This window comes from Gopherus flavomarginatus, chromosome 8, assembly GCF_025201925.1.
Source record: "Gopherus flavomarginatus isolate rGopFla2 chromosome 8, rGopFla2.mat.asm, whole genome shotgun sequence".
NCBI classification, from domain to species: Eukaryota; Metazoa; Chordata; order Testudines; family Testudinidae; genus Gopherus; species Gopherus flavomarginatus.
Window position 1 is genome coordinate 13,401,755 of NC_066624.1, and position 20,671 is coordinate 13,422,425.

The window sequence follows — 20,671 nt, forward strand, 5'->3', positions numbered from 1 at the left end:
GTAGAGCTGTCCAAGTGGTAAGTGGGGGTTTGCAGAAGACAGGTTCTCTCACTCCTCCTCACTTACCATGTAGCTGAACAGCAGCTCTCCAGCTGAGGAGTTGAGTGCTGCAAAGAGGTTACAGTACAGGTGGAGAGCAGCTGTCCGCTTGGTACCTGAGTGCTCCAGTCACAGCTTTGCAGGTGTTTGGCAGAATCACACTAAGCATTTTTGTCCTTCAGGTTTATTGAACTCCCTATCCCAAATCACATTATTTACGTACCAAACATGTGATTGTTTTGGTACGTGACTAGCTTTATTTCAAAGCAAGTTGGGCAAGTGTGTAATGGGCTTGGTTCATTTCCACTTCTAAAAAGGGCCTGATCATCGACAATCTCCACTGACTTCACCCTTTCAGGATTTGACCTTAAGCACACCTGAGGCACAATGCACTAGCCCGTTACTGTGTAACATGGTGTATTAGCCTTAAACTGGGTTATGACCTAGCAAACACATTTTAGGCAGCTTAGGGACGTGCTGAATAGTGGAAACTCCACCTGACTCCAACGGTGAGTGGCAACCCTAAGCATCCGGACCTTAATGCTCATTTTATAACAGGAGTAGAAGTATTCTAACCATTTCATGCAAGTATCTTACTGAGATTGTAAGCTCTTTTGAGACAGGGACCATCTTTTTGTTCTGTATAGCGCCTAACAGATTGGGGTCCTAGTATAGGTAGGTACCAATGCATTACAAATAACTAACGGAATTAAATGGAATTATGTAAGCAAGTGCAGTGCATGCCTGATCACTAGCCACTGAAAGTTACTTTTCATAGTTTAATATATTATACATTAACATTTAAGAGATTTACATAAAATAAAAATACATTTTATTCTTTAACTTTCATAATTAAGATATTACATCTTATTCCTGAGCAACATCAAATATATAAGTTTAACCAGAAAACATCAAACTTTTTTTTAAGTTTAAAAGCACATTCTTAAAAAATTCTGTAGTTATTTTCTACAAAAGCCATGTAAATGAATATTGACCTATGAAACACATCATGCTGAACAGTCCAAAATATGGAACTACAGGGGCTCAGGTAGTGTGTGTCGGGGAAGAAAGGTAAGGAGATTAATAATAAAAAATACATCGGGGTAGGATCTAAACAATGCACTCGATAAACTACTAAGGAAAGAGTTTGCTGAAATTATGTCTAAAGTTATTTCATATCTTAATATGATGAAGTAAAACCAATCAGATTGGCATTTTTCATTTTAAAGTGCACATATTACATTTTATTCACTTTATTATCTAAATGGAAAATTTCAAATTCAGGATTGGCTTGTTTGTAAATGAATCTAGGTGATGCAAGAAGCAAGAAAAGAATCAGTACATTTATTTGCTTTTAAGTGGAATGACAGCCTGGTGCAAAACCATCAGCAAAAAAGAAATATTTAGTTCCAGTTCTAGATAAAGTCACTTCCTTACCTGTAAGTGTGTGAATTATATAATGCAATGTGCATAAGCCTATGCACATAAATAGCCATTTCAGGATCAGTGGGGAAAAAGTTTGCTTTTTGTAGCTGTAAATATTGCATTGAGGAAAAACACTTATGCCACTACAGTGGAAGAGAGATATTTACATGGTAAACAATTGCAATAGTTGGTCTTCATTACAACTATATAAAAAGCAAGACAGACAGGGGGCATAAGTTTTCCAAAGTATATAGACAATATTCTCAGCAAGAAGCTGTTTTCAGACAAAAAGGTGTCATACATAACAGCACTTTGAGTAGCAACCATTTGTCATTGATTACTGGGAACCTGAAAAAGGCACTCAACATATGAACATGTTTTTAACAATAAGAATAGACTGGGGTAAAACCTGGCTTAGAAGGCTGTAGAAGTCACCATTATTGAACGATGCGGTGGGAAACACAATATAACATGAATGAGAACTACAAACATTTTTACTACTACTTTATTAGAGCAGAGGTTACAAACATGAATGATATGCTATTTAATGAAGGGAGCGACATCACATTTAGTATCTTGACATGTAATAAATAAAGCACACTAAAATGAAACCTAAAACAGTAAGTAAAACCAGAGTCTGTTCTATTTCCATCTACATCTTCATGAGGGACTTTGCCCAAGAGCAGCTGTGACTATCTTCTAAATAGAGAGAACTGAATAAATGTAGATATTAGTCCAAGCTTCTAGTCTGCATTTTCACATTATGTCTCCTTGCAGCAGAGATTTATAGAAGTTAGCAACATTTTGAAAATGAAGTCTTCTCTGGGAATTATCTGTAAGCTATTTTGAACTATGTAGCTGTCTCACTGCTTGTGCGTCCAGAAAGGCGCGTCTTAGAAATCCTGCAAGCAATGTTCACTCTGTATTGAAGGTAGCCTTTCATGCTGATGGTCAACATGCTGAAATCATCCCCTTTCATTGTTCATCATGTAGAGCTTTGTCTGGAATATCCTCCCTCAACGTCTCCGGAATGCTAAATCTAGTGGCAGTGCAATGATTTTGATCAGCCCAAGAAAATGTCAAGTTTTCTGGCTCATTCCTAGAATTTTAACTGAATGCTGAGGAACTTTCCCAGTGTAGCTGCTCGGAGAAGGTTAACATGTACTGGGGTGTATTTTCTCTAATTTAGAAACTCACTGCAAGTTCTCACTTTTTTTTCTTTTTCTTTTTTTTTTTTCTGACAACTGAATTGCAAGGTTGCCATGCCTCACCCTTTTGCCATCGCATCATATTAACAATATGACTGAGGCACTCTGAATAATGGTTACTTAAAGATTTATCCCAGCTATGTATAGGTGGTTTTGTGCAATCAATTCAACTATAATAATTACTAGATACCAGAATGCAAATGTTTTATGGCTCCCCTGGACTTAGCTGGATGGCTACTCAGAAGTTTCAACCCATAAAGCTTCAAAACTCCCAGCAATTGGTTCACAATAGCTTGTGTCATGCACTTGGGTAACTTTTTGGTCTTTTTTCATATCAGTGCCAAATCCATACAGATTCTATTTTTGTAGCTTGTACTAACTAGATTGTTTCACTGTCCTACCACTCCAGCATGCATTAAAGGAGTCTAATCAAAACAAGACTATTTTAGACTGCCTATAATCACTAAACCAGTGGTTCCCAAACTTGTTCTGCCGCTTGTGTAGGGAAAGCCCCCTGGCGGGCCAGGCTGGTTTGTTTACCTGCTGCATCTGCAGGTTTGGCCGATCACAGCTCCCAGTGGCTGCTGTTCGCTGCTCCGGGCCAATGGGAGCTGCTGGAAGCGGTGCAGGCCGAAGGACTTTCCCTGCACAAGCGGCGGAACAAGTCTGGGAACCATTGCACTAAAAACCTGGCCTTACAGTTCACTTCTTAGAGCCATATAAAAGGGTTTGGTTTGTTTGTTTGGGGGGGGGCCTTTTGTGAGCAGCTTCAAGACCCCATTGCCATTAGCTAGCAACTATTCAGCATTCTCTTTTGGGTTCTGCTCCACAGACAGCATCAGAGCATGGATTTGTCTAAATTAACTCAACAGGAAACGACATCCTCCAACATCTGCATCCATCTCTTTCCTCAGTGTTAATTTCCTCTCATCTCCTGTAGATAAGGAGAAAAAATGAGATATTTGAAGGAGATTTTCCCAGAAAAAGATGCTGGAGTGATGCAGCCATGTAGCTAAAGCATAATAGACTGAATCAAGATTAAAAGGGGAAAGCCAAATAGGAGAATTATTTCACTCCTGTTGGGAGATCAGAAGGCCAAATGTATAGTGCCTCAGTCAGTTCAAACAGTGCTGTACACTGTTCTTTCCCAGGTAATTTTTCCACAGTAATATGTCTCTAGAAGTGTAGTTTTAGCCACTACATTATTTTACTGATCTTCAGAATTGCACATATTCTCCTTCCAAAATGTGATGAGCTGGTGAGTGTGCACTACTTATCCCCACTAAATCTTAACAAGCATAACAGGATGGGCATATATTTGCTATTGTGCATGGATTCGAGACAGATACATTGCCATCCAGTTGGGTGGACAAGGATACTACTTTTCAGCTTTTACATCATTCTTTGTAAATCTTGCATTGCCTAGAGAAGACCCAGCTCAACAGGTGGAAACTTGATGGCAGTGGGGAGCAGATGCTGGAGGAATGCAGGATGACCCCTCCTCCAGAGGCTCTCATCCATTGGCCAGCCAGAGAAGGAGGGGAGCTGACTGGTCCCTCGCTCTCCCCTTTTATTAATTTAAACCTTAGCCCAGATCCTTGGGAGCCTCTTCTTGCTCCACTTCAGCAGCAGGATTTCTTAGGTTCCCAGGTCCAGGATAAATAAGAATGACGGTGGCTTCTGCCACCAGGAGAAGCAGCACCCAGACAAAGGTATCATCTCCAGGCCACTTCTAACCTGGCTGCGTAGGTGCATAAAGAGCAGGAGCCCTGCGCAGGGGTGTAGCTACAGCATACTCTCCCAGCCACCCAAATGCAAACAGCATCCTGCAGGGACTAGGCATGGTGCTGTGGTCTGTCTCCCACCCCAAAGAGTGCTGCTGCTGCACTAAACGACTGTTAAGCCCTTTAGGTGTCACAGGAATCAGCGTCTCCTCCTTCTAAACTACTTTCAACAGTTAGGTGAGCTTGACTGCCAGAGTGATTGTGTCAGTAACATAATTCTGCACAGAATCCTTAAACCTGTCAAACTGAGGAGTGTCATCTTGGTTCTATTTCACTTCCCCCACCTCACCTGCCCTTTGGCGAGATCTCAGAAGCAGAGAGGCATCAGCATGGATGGCATCCTTTGATGCTGCTGCCATCACATGAAGTGTTTTGAATTTCATCTTATGGTGGAACATTTTGCTACATTTTCTCTGTATCTTTTTTAGAGATTCCAGCTGTCTCCAACTCTCCATTTCAGAGAAGCCATGTTCATCAGGTAAAATGTTAGAGGAGGGCTTTTTTCTCTTTTTCTTCTTTTTGTGGGTATTTATCGCTTCTTCATTAGATTTCCACTCACTTTTTTGCCCTTCGTGTCTCAATTTACTACTGCACCTCTTGTACGATTTTTTAAGCTTATGTCTACACTGCTTTGTCAAACCACCAGGGGTAGAATTTGAACAGAAGCTACATTTGCTGGATTCATTTTCTGGATAATTTTGACCTACGTTTTTGACACAGACAAGGAATTTTCTCTCCATCTCTCTTGGGAGGGACCATGCTTTATTGCCATCACTATAAACATCTTTATATCTTCGTTCTATTCTCTTTGCCTCACTGAAATACTCAGAATCACTACTGATCTCTTCCATTAAATCCCTGAATTTGTATGTGTATGGTGGAGCAACTTCTCTTCTGTTATTGTCGTCTTTGGATTCTTTATCATGACTCGTATTAGTGCCTCCAAAAGAAGAATTATTAAATTCAGCATATGGTAAATTAGCAACATCAAGTGAGTCATTCCACTGTACTTGGAATTTTGTTGTAAACCCTCCAGCATAGGCCTTGTTTTTTGACACATTCTCTGTAGACTCAGATTTCCGAATCATGATCTCCCATCTGTAATTATCATCCCCGCTACAATTTCCCTTGTCAGGGTTTTGTACAAAACTCACTTCTGTAAAGCGTTGCCCATATTTGTTCTTCAGGTTGATCTGAAAGCCATTCCCATTATCAGACACTATCCTCTGCCACCAAGACTTGCTAACAGTGCTTTTTGGCTCTAGGCAGACACGTGCGTAGCTTGGAGTTTGATAATAGTTTAATAAATAATGTATAAACTCGTCAGTTTCATAAATCTTTTGCTTTTTGCAGTACCCTGTACCAGACACTTTTCCAGAGTGCACTGTCTTCAAAGGAGGACAGTCTTCTCTCTCACGGGATTCTATAACCTTGCAGTCTTCAGTAACTGTAATCTGTAAAGACCCACAGCCAGAGGAGCTGTACGCATCCCTGCCAGTTAATTTACCAGTGCTTGCTGCAGTTGGATCATTTAAGATCGTTCTCACAATATGACAAGGTGATGCAGGTAGATTACTTGGCACCTCTTCCTCACTAAAAGAGGTGTTACCCGTTTGGAAGAACTGATTGCTAAAATTTTTCTTATCCTTCAGTTCTTTGTGTAGAACATAACGGGATTCTCTCTGCTCTGTCTGTGCATTTCGTAACTCCTTCTCAGGAAAGCAATCCTTTCTTATCTCTTCAGGGTACAGCAAGGGCTCCACTTTTTGGCTGGTCAACTGTGCAAAATCCTTCAAATAAAATCAGAGAAAATTACAATGTGAATGTAACAGACAAAATTTGTACAGAGAAACTATACCAAACTAAATTGTGAACTAACCTACAGGCAGTGCAAGTTTGCTCAAGTCAGGGCAGCTCTCCAGGTATAAATGAGGGCAGAATTTGACCTACTGTATCTAATTCAGGCCATGGTCATACCAGCTTCTGCAGCTCACCTGTGAAAGTTGATGGTATTCACTGTGTCACAGGATTGGGTCCTTAATTAGCTAGAATATTTGCCCTTTCAATAAAAGTCATTGGCTATATTGAGCTAACCTTGCTGCTTTTACCTGATTTGCATCCACTACAAAAATCATTTTAGTCACCCACTTTGACTATAGCATTGCACTAAATTCGCTAATTCTGTTAAAGTAAAGTGTTGCACTTTTGTAAATTAAATATCTTATCTAAGAATTATTAGACAAACTGCTTTAAATTACCCTATTTTGTAACAGCTGCAAATATGATAACTAATATTGAACTTTACAGGTGATGACACCAAAGGATTAAAAGGCCCTACATCTCTCTCCAAATCTTTTCTGTCTAGTTCCTCACCCTTTAAAAAAAAGGTTTGTTTAAGACACCCCCACCTTCTGCAGAATTTAAAATGTTCTGCTGCCAGTTAGTTTTGAAGAGTACTAACTCACACAGATTGGCTAAGTACTGTAAGAAATATTAAACATCAGGGGTTGAAAAAAATCCACTTGCCAGTGGCCAGTAGTATGCTTTCCCTGGCAAGTGATGGTGCCTATCTTAATTACTGCAGTATTTAAGCTTTCATTTTTAAAAGTTTCTAGTCCATGTAGCTAAGAAGAGAATCCTTCAAATGCAAATCAACGTAGTGAGCATGTAGACAAATACTTCCAATACTGCCTCTCCTGCTCTGATTTTCCCAAAGCATCAGCAGAGTGAAACTGACAAAAAGTGTGTTGGATATGCTGTATTCCCTGGGCAGCAGTGAAACTTACAGGATTCATATCAATTTTACTCTGCTGTTGGGGAAGCTCTGAGCAGCAGAGGCAATAACTGGAGCTATTTATGGGACAAGAAGGAAAAGAGGAAGGGCTATTTCTAATATAATCCTGCCCCAGCATCCTGTGAGACAGTCTCTGCTATTTTTGGGCCTTCTTGTTTTAAGAGTACAAGAGAAACTCAAACTGTCCTAAATCTGTGCATGCCATTGACTTTGCATGCACAGATTTAGGACAGTTTGAGTTTCTCTTGTACTCTTAAAACAAGAAGGCCCAAAAATAGCAGAGACTGTCTCACAGGATGCTGGGGCAGGATTATATTAGAAATAGCCCTTCCTCTTTTCAGCATGGTCATGACAACCAGGGAACTGATTCAATTTACCAAACACCTACTGGACAGAGACTGATACAAAAGATGAAGTTTCAAGCAGGGACAGAATCCCAACATTTTCCCTTATGTTCACATACAAATGAATCTGTAAACTCCGGTGTTGTACCGTATGACTGGAGAATTGCTAACATAGTTCCTATTTTTAAAAAAGGAAAAACAACTGATCTGGGTAACTACAGGCCTGTCAGTTTGACATCTGTAGTATGCAAGGTCTTGGAAAAAATTTTGAAGGAGAAAATAATTAAGGACATTGAGGTCAATGGTAATTGGGACAAAATACAACATGGTTTTACAAAAGGTACATTGTGCCAAACCAACCTGATCTTCTTTGAGAAGGTAACAGATTTTTTTAGACAAAGGAAACACAGTGAATCTAATTTACCTAGATTTCAGTAAGGCATTTGATATAGTTCCACACGGAATTATTAGTTACATTGGAAAAGATGGGGATCAATATGAAATCTGAAAGGTGGATAAGGAACTGGTTAAAGGGGAGACTACAATGGGTCATACTAAAAGGTGAACTGTCAGGCTGCAGGGAGGTTACTAGTGGAGTTCTTCAGGGATCGGTTTTGGGACCAATCTTATTTAATCTTTTTATTACTGACCTTGGCACAAAAAGTGGGAATGTGCTAATAAAGTCTGCGGATGACACAAAGCTGGGAGGTACTGCCAATACAGAGAAGGACGGGGATATCATACAGGAGGATCTGGATGAACTTGTAAACTGAAGTAATAGTAATAGGATGAAATTTAATAGTGAAAAGTGCAAGGTCATGCATTTAGGAATTAATAACAAGAATTTTTGTTGTAAGTTCGGGACTCATCAGTTGGAAGTAACAGAGGAGAAGGACCTCGGAGTATTGGTTGATCATAGGATGACTATAAGCTGCCAATGTGATATAGCCCTGAAAAAAGCTAAGGCAGTCTTGGGATGCATCAGGCGAGGTATTTCCAGTAGAGATAAGAAGGTGTAAGTACCGTTATACAAGGCACTGGTGAGACCTCATCTGGAATACTGTGTGCAGTTCTGGTCTCCCGTGTTTAAGAAGGATGAATTCAAACTCTAACAGGTACAGAGAAGGGCTACTAAGATAATCTGAGGAACGTAAAACCTGTCTTATGAAAGCAGACTCAAAGAGCTTGGCTTGTTTAGCCTAACCAAAAGAAGGCTGAGGGGAGATATGACTGCTCTCTATAAATATATCAGAGGGATAAATACCAGAGAGGGAGAGGAATTATTTAAGATGAGTACCAATGTGGACACAAGAACAAATGGATATAAACTGGCCATCAGGAAGTTTAGACTTGAAATTAGACAAAGGTTTCTAACCATCAGAGTACTGACGTTCTGGAACAACTTTCCAAGGGGAGCAGTGGGGGCAAAAGACATATCAGGCTTCAAGACTAAGCTTGATAAGTTTATGGAGGGGATGGTATGATGGGATAGCCTAATTTTGGCAAGTAACTGATCTTGACTATTAGCGGTAAATATGCCCAATGGCCTGTGATGGGATGTTAGACGGGGTGGGATCTGAGTTAGTACAGAGAATTCTTTCCTGAGTGTCTGGCTGCAGAGTCTTGCCCACATGCTCAGGGTTTAGCTGATCGCCATTCTTGGGGTCGGGAAAGAATTTTCCTCCAGGGCAGATTGGCAGAGGCCTGGGGGAGTTTCATCTTCCTCTGCAGCATGGGGCATGGGTCACTTGCTGTAGGATTCTCTGCACCATGAAGTCTTTAAATCATTATTTGAGGACTTCAATGGCTCAGACATAAGTTAGGGGGTTGTTGCGGGAGTGGGTGGGTGAGATTCTGTGGCCTGTGTTGTGCACGTCAGACTAGACGATCATAATGGTACTTTCTGAATTTAAAGTCTATGACTCTATAAAAAAGGGACAGATTAACAGTAGGGGCTTGCTATTAGGCCTTGCTAGCATTTCCCCAACTCCAAGTCATCCTTCTCATCAGCCTCTGGCCATCAGCTATCTGGTAAATTTTTCATGCTCTACTAAACATCCTTTAAAACAGAATATTTTTAAAAAATATTCTTACTTTTACTCGGCTTAACAGCACTGTAAGCAGCCTTATAGACTCCACTCTTCTCTGAGCTAGTAGATATTTCCTCTCTTCCCATTCAGGCATATTCTCTGGCCACTGCTCTTCTTCAGCTGTTACCTTCTGCTGCTTTCTTGGGCGTTTCTCATCCCGATCTATCTGCCTGTGTTCTCTCCTCTTGAGCTTAGCCTTCCTTTTTCTTTCTTGAGCAATTTTTTCATCATCACGTCTTTTTCTAGGTAATTATTAATATGGGACAATTTAGATGACACTCATTTTACGTTAACCCCTGGATGGTAAAAAGTAGGATTTTAGTGTGCTAACAGCAAGTGACTCAATGCTAGGAACGATTTGCTGTTACAATCAAGAAATCTTTGTACCTAGGGTAGCATGTTTTAAAGTCAATGGCATGCAAAGATTTAGGACAGTTTGAGTTTCTCTTATACTCTTAAAACTCTTCTAATAATAATCTCTCTCTCGCTAAAGAATATACAGGTTGTTCATATTATAGTCTCTTCCAGGTTACCGCTTGAGAATGATTTGCCCCCTTCTCCTTCATTTTCAGCTAACACGAACAACTAAGGTTCACAAACTTTTGGAACTAATCCTGCATTCCTTATGCAGGCAAAACTCTCCTAGAAGCCAATGTATAAAAATTAAATAATTTAAAGAAAAATTCAAATACAGGTATTAAATTTGGTGACAGATTTAGAGATATTGCATCAGAGTTGCTAGATTTAGCGTTTCGACTCTCATTCCTACATCAATGGATATATTCATGGAATAATGTCCAGTGGCAGATAGGGTGTATCCTAAACACTCTCTATAGAAGTAGGAACTTAATACAGTGTGATAGTTGTTCCGATACATCTGACAACATTGCCTTCAAGATAATAGCAATGATGGGGGATCGCTTACACACTGGGACTCTCCAGTCAACGCTGAGGCATGTGGAATCCTGTCACGTGTTCTATGCTGTATATTAATTTTACTTCAGGACACAGATAGGCTACATATTACTACTTTGTGGTGTTACAGCAATTATGAAATAATACTACAAACAAGATCTTATGCTACCAGGCTTCCTAGGTTTCCTCAGGTCCCTTCCAGCCCTACATATCTAGGATTCTATGATTAAGCACGTATCCAAATTAACTGTAGGCTACCCTCTGTGTTAAAACTGTTAAAATATGCTATTTTGCTGCCCTTTCCAACTACAGCACACATTATCAGTGATCTGGGGAGGACCACTTTGAGTAATACAACTGATCTAAGATTTACCTTTAATCTTTGAGCAGTCAATACATTTCTGTAACCGTATGTTCAGCCACTGGAAACATGGCCAGGAGGATGATTTGCCACCTTCCCGGGGCTGATCTTGTCTCAGCTATTTACTGATCTACAGTTCCACTGCAGAAAAGACTCCTTAGGCCTTCACACAGTTTAAAACAAACTTTTAAATGGAGTTTAATAGATTACTAGAGTGACTGAAAGAAAAAGAAATCCTGGATCTGTAAGAGGAGAGGTACAGGGGAGGGAGCAACAAGGGCACATAGTGTTTTTAATTGAGAGAGTCCGGCAGATGTCAGACCACTTCTCCAATCACAATCCCCTTTTTCTATACACTGTGTAGGTCTACTACTCCTTTCTTAATCTAGTTCCCTTTGTATGACATCTACATAATTGAAGATACTGTGCTTTTTTTTCTTTTGTTAAACCATATGAATTAGACAATATTCATCTTTCCTTTTAACATTATCTAACACTTAACATTATCTAGGTTTGGGGGTATTGCGTTGGGTGCTCCTCTCTTGAGATTTTGTTGGGAGCAAGACATGAGAGTAAATTTAAAGAAAGTAGAATACTCATTCAAAACAAGTTTCTCACCTTGCAGCCTCCTCTTCCTCTCTCTTTTTTTCCCTTTTTCTTTCTTGCTCTAGCTCTTGCAGCTTCTGTCTTTCCAGCCTCCTCTTTTTGATAGCTCCTTTGCTGAAATGTTTGGTTGTATCAAAAGTCACCTGTTCCAGAAGAAACCAAATCAGAAGGCAGGATTGTTCATGAATTATAAAGAGACTAGCTGTCAAGTGATTAAAAAAATTAATTACGATTAATTGCGTATAATCACACTGTTAATAACAAAATACCATTTATTTAAATATTTTTGGATGTTTTAGCCTTTTCAAATATATTGATTTCAATTGTAACACAGAATACAACGTGTACAGTGCTCACTTTATATTTGATTACAAGTATTTGCAATGTAAAAAAACAAAAGAAATAGTATTTTTCAATTCACCAAATATATGTACTGCAGTGCAATCTCTTTATCATGAACTTGAACGTACAAATGTGAATTATGTTAAAAAAAACTGCATTCAAAAATACAACTGTAAAATTTTAGACCCTGCAAGTCCACTCAGTCCTACTTCTTGTTCAGTCAATCGCTCAGACAAACAAATTTGTTTATATTTGCAGGAGATAATGCTGCCCGCTTCTTGTTTATGTTGTCATCTGAAAGTGAGACTAGGCACTGTTGTAGCTGGTGTCACAGGATATTTACATGCCAGATGCGCTAAAGATTCATATGTCTCTTCATGCTTCAACCACCATTCCAGGGGACATGTGTCCATGCTGATGATGGATTCCACTCAGTGGTGCAAGTAAAATCCACGTCTTATCAGTACGGGGGGGGGGGGCGCACCAGCTAAGGGGGCACGTGACCTCCCCATGCAACCCTCCATGTGACTCCTCCCTGCCCGGGGCCCCCACGCTTTCCCCGTCCCCTCCCCACATCCATCCCCTGTTTCCTGGAGCAGAGGCGGGGGCATCTGTCCTCCTCCTGCTGCGCCAGAGACAGGGCTGGGGGAGGAGGGAGAGAGAGAGTGAAGCTGGGGGCCAGCAGTAGAGCCGGTGTTCTACTCCTTTCCCCACTGCTGCCCCTCCCAGCGATGAAAGGAGCAGAACCCCCAGCCCTGCCCCCCAGCCCTTTCCTGCTGCTGGGTTTTTTCGGGTACGCTGTACTGACTATAAATAGCTTGCCAGTACGGTGTACCGGAGCGTACCGGCCTACTCGCACTGCTGGTTCTGCTCGATAACAATCCAAAGCAGTGCAACCGACGCATGTTCATTTGTTTTTTGGTAGTTCGGGTTCTGTAGTTTCCGCATTGGAGTGTTGGTCATTTAAGACTTCTGAAAGCATGCTCCACACCTTGTCCCTCTCAGATTCTGGAAGGCACTTTAGATTCTTAAACCTTGCATCAAGTGCTGTAGCTATCTTTAGAAATCTCACATTGGTATCTTCTTTGTGTTTTATCAAATCTGCAGTGAGAGTGTTCTTAAAATGAACAACATGTGCTGGCTGATCATCCGAGACTGCCATGAAATATATGGCAGAATGTGGGTAAAACAGAACAGGAGACATACAATTCTCCCTCAAGGAGTTCAGTCACAAATTTAATTAATGCATTATTTTTTTAATGACCGTCATCAACATGAAAGTATGTCCTCTGGAATGGTGACCAAAGCATGAAGTGGCATACGAATGTTTAGCAGATCTGGCACGTAAATACCTTGCAATGCCAGCTACTAAGTGCCATGCAAATGCCTATTCTCATTTTCTGGTGACGTAAATAAGAAGAGGGCAGCATTATCTCCTGTAAATGTAAACAAACTTGCTTGTCTTAGCGACTGGCTGAACAAGAAGTAGGACTGAGTGGAATTGTAGGCGCTAAAGTTTTACATTGTTTTGTTTTTGAGTGCAGTTATGTAACAAAAAAAGTGTACATTTGTAAATTGCACTTTCACAACAAAGAGATTGCACTACAGTACTTGTATGAGGTGAATTGAAAAATACTATTTCTTTTATCATTTTTACAGTGCAAATATTTGAAATCATAAATAATATACACTGATTTCAATTACAACACAGAATACAATACATATGAAAATGCAGAAAAACATCCAAAATATTTAATAAATTTCAATTGGTATTCTGTTGTTTAACAGTGTGATTAAAATGGCAATTAATCGCGATTAATTTTTTAATCACAATTAATTTTTTTGAGTTAATCACATGAGTTAACTGCGATTAATCAACAGCCCTAAAAAAGACGACAAACTTGTCAATGTACTGGGTCCCCTTATTTACACAAATAAAACACAAACAGCCTATACACCTTAGAAAGTCTCTAATCTATTTCTGCATAATTATATTTGAAACATGAGTGTTTCCTTCTGCCGGTTTTTAGCTGAGCAGACTGGATTATGACCTACAGAATTCACACTAATAGCTATCTCCTGTTCTCAAATGTTACTATAAGCATTACTCCAAATGTCACCTTACCCTTTGCCATTAGAGGCTCATAACCTGTGACAATATGCCATTGACAGCCTGTAGATGTTCAGTTTTGGGGACTGGAGGCAGGGCATTTTCAGTGGAGAGTCCCTAGCTATGGAATTCCCTCTCTCTGACAGACTGCCAGAGCCTGAGGGTATGTCTACACTACAGGATTATTCCGATTTTACATAAACCGGTTTTGTAAAACAGATTGTATAAAGTCGAGTGCACGCGGCCACACTAAGCACATTAATTCGGTGGTGTGCGTCCATGGTCCAAGGATAGCATCGATTTGTGGAGCGTTGCACTGTGGGTAGCTATTCTGTAGCTATCCCATAGTTCCCGCAGTCTCCCCTGCCCCTTGGAATTCTGGGTTGAGATCCCAGTGCCTGATGGGGCAAAAATCATTGTCGCGGGTGGTTCTGGGTAAATGTCGTCAGTCATTCCTTCCTCTGGGAAAGCAACGGCAGACAATCATTTCGCGCCCTTTTTCCCTGGATTGCCCTGGCAGACGCGATAGCACGGCAACCATGGAGCCCGTTCAGCTTTTTTTTTTTACTGTCACCGTATGTGTACTGGATGCCACTGACAGAGGCGATACTGCAATGCTACACAGCAGCATTCATTTGCTTTTGCATGATAGCAGAGACAGTTATCAGTCGTTCTGTACCATCTACTGCCATTGTAAATTGGCAATAAGATGACGGTTATCTGTCGTTCTGTACGGTCTGCTGCTATCATGGGTGCCCCTGGCTGAGGTCGGCCGGGGGTGCAAAGGCAAAAATGGGAATGACTCCCTGAGTCAACCCCTCCTTTATGGTTTCTAAAAATAGAGTCAGTCCTGCCTAGAATATGGGGTAAGTGTACTAGAGAACCAGTGTATATGAGAGCACAGCTGCTCCATGTCAGATCCCGCAGAAATGATGAGCTGCATGCCATTCACGGGGGGTGCCCCTGCAACAACCCCACCCGTTGCTTCCCTCCTCCCCCAACCTTCCTGGGCTACCGTGGCAGTGTCCCCCCCATTTGTGTCATGAAATTATAAAGAATGCAGGAATAAGAAACAGTGACTTGTTAGTGAGATAAAATGAGGGGGAGGCAGCCTCCCGCTGCTATGACAGTCCAGGCAGGACATTAAGCGGTGCAGAAGAGAGGAGCCCAGCATCTTGCTGCTATGATACTCCAGGCAGTACAGAATCTTTTCTTTACACATGAAAGGGAAGGGGCTGATGGAGCTCAGCCCCCAGTTGCTATGATGAGGACGGTTACCAGCCGTTCTGTACCATCTACTGGGAATGACCAGGAATCATTTCTATTTTTACCCAGGTGCCCCTGGCCAGCCTCACCTGAGGCCAGCCAGGAGCACTCACGGGCTGATGATGATGACAGATAGCAGTCATATTGTACCGTCTGCCACCAGGGAGGGGAGAAGAGCGGATACTGCTCTTCACTGCTGCAGCATCACGTCTACCACTAGCATTCAGTAGACATAGGGAGACATTGAAAAAAGTCAAGAAACGGCTTCTTTCCCTTTTCTTTCACGTGGGGGGGAGGGAGTAAATTGACGAGCTATTCCCTGAACCACGCTGGACAATGTGTTTGAACCTACAGGCATTGGGAGCTCAGCCAAGAATGCAAATACTTTTTGGAGACTGCTGTGGACTGTGGGATAGCTGGAGTCCTCAGTACTCCCTCCCTCCCTCCATGAGCGTCCATTTGATTCTTTGGCTTTCCGTTACGCTTGTCATGCAGCACTGTGTAGCCTGGAGATTTTTTTCGAACGCTTTGGCATTTCGTCTTCTGTAACGGAGCTCTGATAGAACAGATTTGTCTCCCCATACAGCGATCAGATCCAGTATCTCCCGTACGGTCCATGCTGGAGCTCTTTTTGGATTTGGGACTGCATCGCCACCCGTGCTGATCAGAGCTCCACGCTGGGCAAACAGGAAATGTAATTCAAAAGTTCGCGGGGCTTTTCCTGTTACCTGGCCACTGCATCTGAGTTCAGATTGCTGTCCAGAGCGGTCACAGTGGTGCACTGTGGGATACCGCCCGGAGGCCAATACTGTCGATTTGCGGCCACACTAACCCTAATCCGATATGGTAATACCGATTTTAGCACTACTCCTCTCGTTGGGGAGGAGTACAGAAACTGATTTAAAGAGCTCTTTATATCGATATAAAGGGCCTCGTAGTGTGGACGGGTGCGCCGTTAAATCGGTTTAACACTGCTAAAATCAGTTGAAACGCGTAGTGTAGACTAGTCCTGAGTTTACTTATTTTCAGTGCACTGCGTGAGCCACATCTTGGTCAAGCATTTGCCTGACTACAGGCAATCAGTGGATTACAGTTGCCTGGTTGATACAGCAGGGGAGGCTGTCTGTTGAGAACTGTTTAACTCAATGTGATGCTGTGGGCACATTAAAAGAAAACATCCATGCAAACAGCACTTTAGCCAAGCTGGGAAACCAAGTCATTTGGAGCATGATTTCTAAACCATTGTGTAATGACTGCTACATATTCAAGAATCATAGATAATTTACATGCGTTGTGCTGAGCAAAATACTTAGAACCAGGCTTATCTCAATGACTAAATCTGACTTTTAGATGAATGCTGATAAGTAGCTATGAGCTTTTGTAGGCATGCAGCTCTCCAATTTCCTTTCACAGCATAACACAGAGTATGCCCCAAACAAATCCGTCCTCCAACACTGTTCACTATATCCACCTTAATCAAAGCACAGCGCCACGAGAAGCAGGGATACATCCTGCTAGTACAGGTTCAAAGTGACTATGAACATTTTTTTTGTAAAAAAGGCAGAAAGGAAGACTATTTCTGACACTGCTTGGGGTTTACCAATGCAGAAAACAATGTCTTCAGAACAGCTCCTCCAGGCCTTGACTGCATCCCTCTCAGCTCCACTGCTCATCCAATTGATTCATAAACTTAATAACTTTTCGCTTTTATTTTACCAGTGGAGAAAAAGGTTTCAGGAAATCAACAAGCAAATACTTTTCCCAGGTCAGTCATACTAGGAGGTTAAAATCTTCACTAAAATCTGGACTGAGAGGTCAACAATACTCAGCCAAGCAGCAAATCCATACAAAATCTTTATGCAAACAAACCAGAGTGAATGCTGCTTCTGAAGAGACAGCCTTGTGGATGGCTCATCTGTGAGCCTTAACTCAGTGAGAATAGCCCACCAAAAAAGCCACAGCTTTATTTGTTAGGGGGGGAACTATGAGGATGAATAGCTGTGAGAGCCATCCATCTATTCCCTCTCCTAAACAGCAGTGCTCCAGGTCTAAATTCCCACCTCAAGTATCCATCACTTAAATGTTTACATTGCCTGGCAAACAGCTCCCAATTTGTCTTTTTTTTTTAATTAAGATTTCAAATAGCAGTAATGACTTTCATGGCAGTCTCTGCAGATAAATCTTGGTTGGGCCAGGGAATTTTATACTTTTCTGCTCTACCATTTCTGGTATTTGTCTACTATAGAAGTCTTTATGGTAGTGTATTTGGGCAAATATAGCATTGGCAGTATCAAAAGATATAGCCAGTGATGCTTACCTTCATGTTACATGCCAGAGCTTTTCCATCATCCCCTTTAAACATCAGCTTCATTCCCCTAAGTGACTCCATAGCTTTCACAAAAGCCGTGTACTCTTGGTACTGGACAAAAGCTTCAAATGTCTGTAGACCTCCAAAAAGGAAGTTATTTAAATTTCCTCCCACCATTTCTTCTCTATAAGGGTCAAGCATAGGGATATCTATGTTCTTGATCTTTCCAAAGCTTTCGAACACCACTCTTAAAACATCTTCACTCGGCTTTTCACTATTTGAGCCCTTTAGTGCAAACCATTTGCATGGCAAACCTTCAAAATAGATGCAATCAGGAATATCAGCGGTTTGCTCAGTAAGGTCTTCATTCGTAATCTCTCTTTTATTCAGGTAAGATGCCCACTCTTGTGGAGTTGGAAAGTCAGCATGTGCCTCGGTGGCCATCACCTTCAAGTCATCTTTAAAACCATTCAGTTTTATTACTTTTCCATGCAGTTTTTCCTTAAGTGTGAGGATCAACCTTTTAGTTTCTGCCTCTCCCTCAAATCGAATGAAATCCTTAGTGCTCTTTGAAACCCTAACAGTAGTAAATTGGTCTGGACAAATCATGTTCTTCAGCTTGTCCATCACTTCCCACTTAGAGAAAGATCGGGTAGATTCTGTGTGTTCTGGAAACATCACATTGATAGTCAGTTTTGCTACTGGTTTAAGATACAGATGCTGAGAAGCACAGAGCTCCATAGCTTCAGAGTTATCATACACTACAGTGATTGTCATTGTGTCCAATACCCTTTAGAAAAATAATTAAAACCATGTTAAGCTAAAAGACATGGAGTAAAAAGGGTAAAAATATCCTCTAGTGCAAAATTTAAGTCACTATCTTGGGATATAATTTCATTTAACATTCAGCTGAAATTATTAAGAAAAATTATACTGTAAATTTTTACTAGTATATAATTTAAATTATAATGCAAATCAATTGTTTGAATAAATACACCTAGTAAGATGTTTCATCTAAAGATGCTAACTCCATATTTTCTATCATCAAACTAATATAAAAATAAGAGTCTACATTCTGCTGCAACATGCCTGTCATAGCCTCAAGAGAGATCAGTAAGTCAAAGCAAAACCCCTGGAATACATTCCCCCACATCTGTGTACCAACGGCATAGGAATGATTAAAAACAGTAACCAAACAAAAATGAAGTTAAATACATTCCTAACATCAATATTCTTTTCCAATTAAAAGAAAAATGCAGTCATTACTTGTACTAGGTTAGATAAATTACTAAATAATAATTTGCTCTATATATTATGGCCATGTATAAATTAATCAATCTAAGAGCAATCTGACACAATTGCTGGATAGCCTGTTCTTAAATGGCCTTGTTTCCAGTGGACAAGTTTTACCAGATTTGACTGAAATATGTTAGCAAGCACCTCAGCTAGGATTTTGCAATCTTTATTAGGGAAGTCAGGTGATTGTTCATCCATCATTCAGCGTCCCTTTCAAGCACCAGAATCAGTGAGATAAGATGAGTTCTTACACTCTGTACTAATAAATTATCCTTCACTGCTAATTCATAAATGTATAATAACTGGTTAATAACTGTTCTTGAAACCTTTGTGGAATTCCATCAAGATGCCATCAAGGCCGGGGTTCTGACATGTTTATACAGACTAGTTTGTCTTCAGTTCTTTCCTTATCTAACTGGATCTTCTCTTCTCACAAAGGGGAAAAAATAGGTTAATTTACTGCTGGTTAAACCAACCACTAAATCAGCCTAAAACTTTTTTTTAATCTATAATTTATCTTAAAAATAAAACTGGAAATGCTAATTATCTCTTTACAACTATATAAACATCTTGAAGCAGGAAGTGAGGAAAAGATATTGTTTCCCTAATGATATATATCACAATGCTTATACTAAAACACAAACCTTATATTCGCTAAGAAATAATACCAATGAAATGTGTGGTTGGTTAAGGACTGAGAAGAAATGTCTAAAACCTGGTACCATTAGAGGTAGCTCTCAGCTCAATACACTGTAATACAATCTATTCACACAAGGAAAATCGATCTCATATTATCGAAATGCTTGCAATTTAGCTTGTATGAATATATAAAATCACCCATGTGGATGAATCCACAAATCAATATTAACAGCACAAAATGTTATCCTAATTGAATTAATGAGAGTATTCTGGAGACCGGATATTTATATGCAGATGGATTTTTACAGAATATTCCTAACTTAGGAAATGTAATATTGATAGAACCTATCTATGACAAGAAAGAAATGCTGTTACTCAAGCTCTAGATCTTAACCCAACCAAATTTACCAGGTAACCACACAATCTTAGCCAGTTGAGAAGATTAGGCTTGAAGCAAATCAAAAGCACCCTTTAACAACAAAACACTGCCTGAAGTGAAGAGACTGATGTAGAAACCATTAATACAGTGGGCTCAAGGCTGGGGCCACTGTTGATAAAAAATTAACCTTGGATCTCAGAACGAGGTTAATACAAACAGGAAAGGTTGGATTGGACTCTGAGGAACAATGTTTTAAGACATGTCCATAAGTGTAGCAAATGTGAAGAAATCATGCATCAGTACCAAGGGACGTACTGACCGCCACTTCCAGCAGCTCCCATTGGCCTGAAGCAGCGAACCGCAGCCAGTGGGAGCCCCGATCGGCCAGACCTGCGGACGCAGCTGGTAAACAAACAGGCCTGGCCTGCCAGGGGCTTTCCCTACACAAGCAGTGTCCCAAGTTTGGGAAATACTGCCTTACAACAAATGCCAGCACCTGATCACATATACAGGTCTTGCTGCAGTTGGAAAACAATTTTTTTCCTCAGCTATTATCCTATCAGAGATACAGCTTAAACCAAGAAAAGATATACACACAGAGGGGCTCAAGAGACTGTACAGTTTGAACAACATTCAAAACACCCAAAAGAGAGCAGAGCACTTCCATACAGCCATTATTCTTGAAAGGCCTCTGCCTCCAGTCAGAGTGTATATATTTTGAAGATGATGTGGACTTCAGTGCAAGAAACGGCCTAGTGAATCAGA

At 40.7% G+C, this 20,671-nt stretch overlaps 1 protein-coding gene across 2 annotated transcripts in view; it reads right to left on the reverse strand.

Moving 5' to 3' along the window:
• Positions 1-854: 854 nt before the first annotated feature.
• The window catches only part of LOC127056532 (A-kinase anchor protein 17B-like), a 30,546-nt gene continuing 10,729 nt past the window's right edge, over positions 855-20,671 (reverse strand). For both annotated transcript variants that reach the window (XM_050964488.1, XM_050964489.1), the window contains exons 2-5: positions 17,602-18,382; positions 11,579-11,709; positions 9,689-9,926; positions 855-6,246 (exon numbers count right to left, since the gene is read on the reverse strand). In XM_050964488.1, the coding sequence (XP_050820445.1) occupies positions 4,723-6,246; positions 9,689-9,926; positions 11,579-11,709; positions 17,602-18,369 (2,661 nt within the window). In that variant the 5' untranslated portion in view covers positions 18,370-18,382 and the 3' untranslated portion in view covers positions 855-4,722. The remainder of the gene's footprint in view (positions 6,247-9,688; positions 9,927-11,578; positions 11,710-17,601; positions 18,383-20,671) is intronic.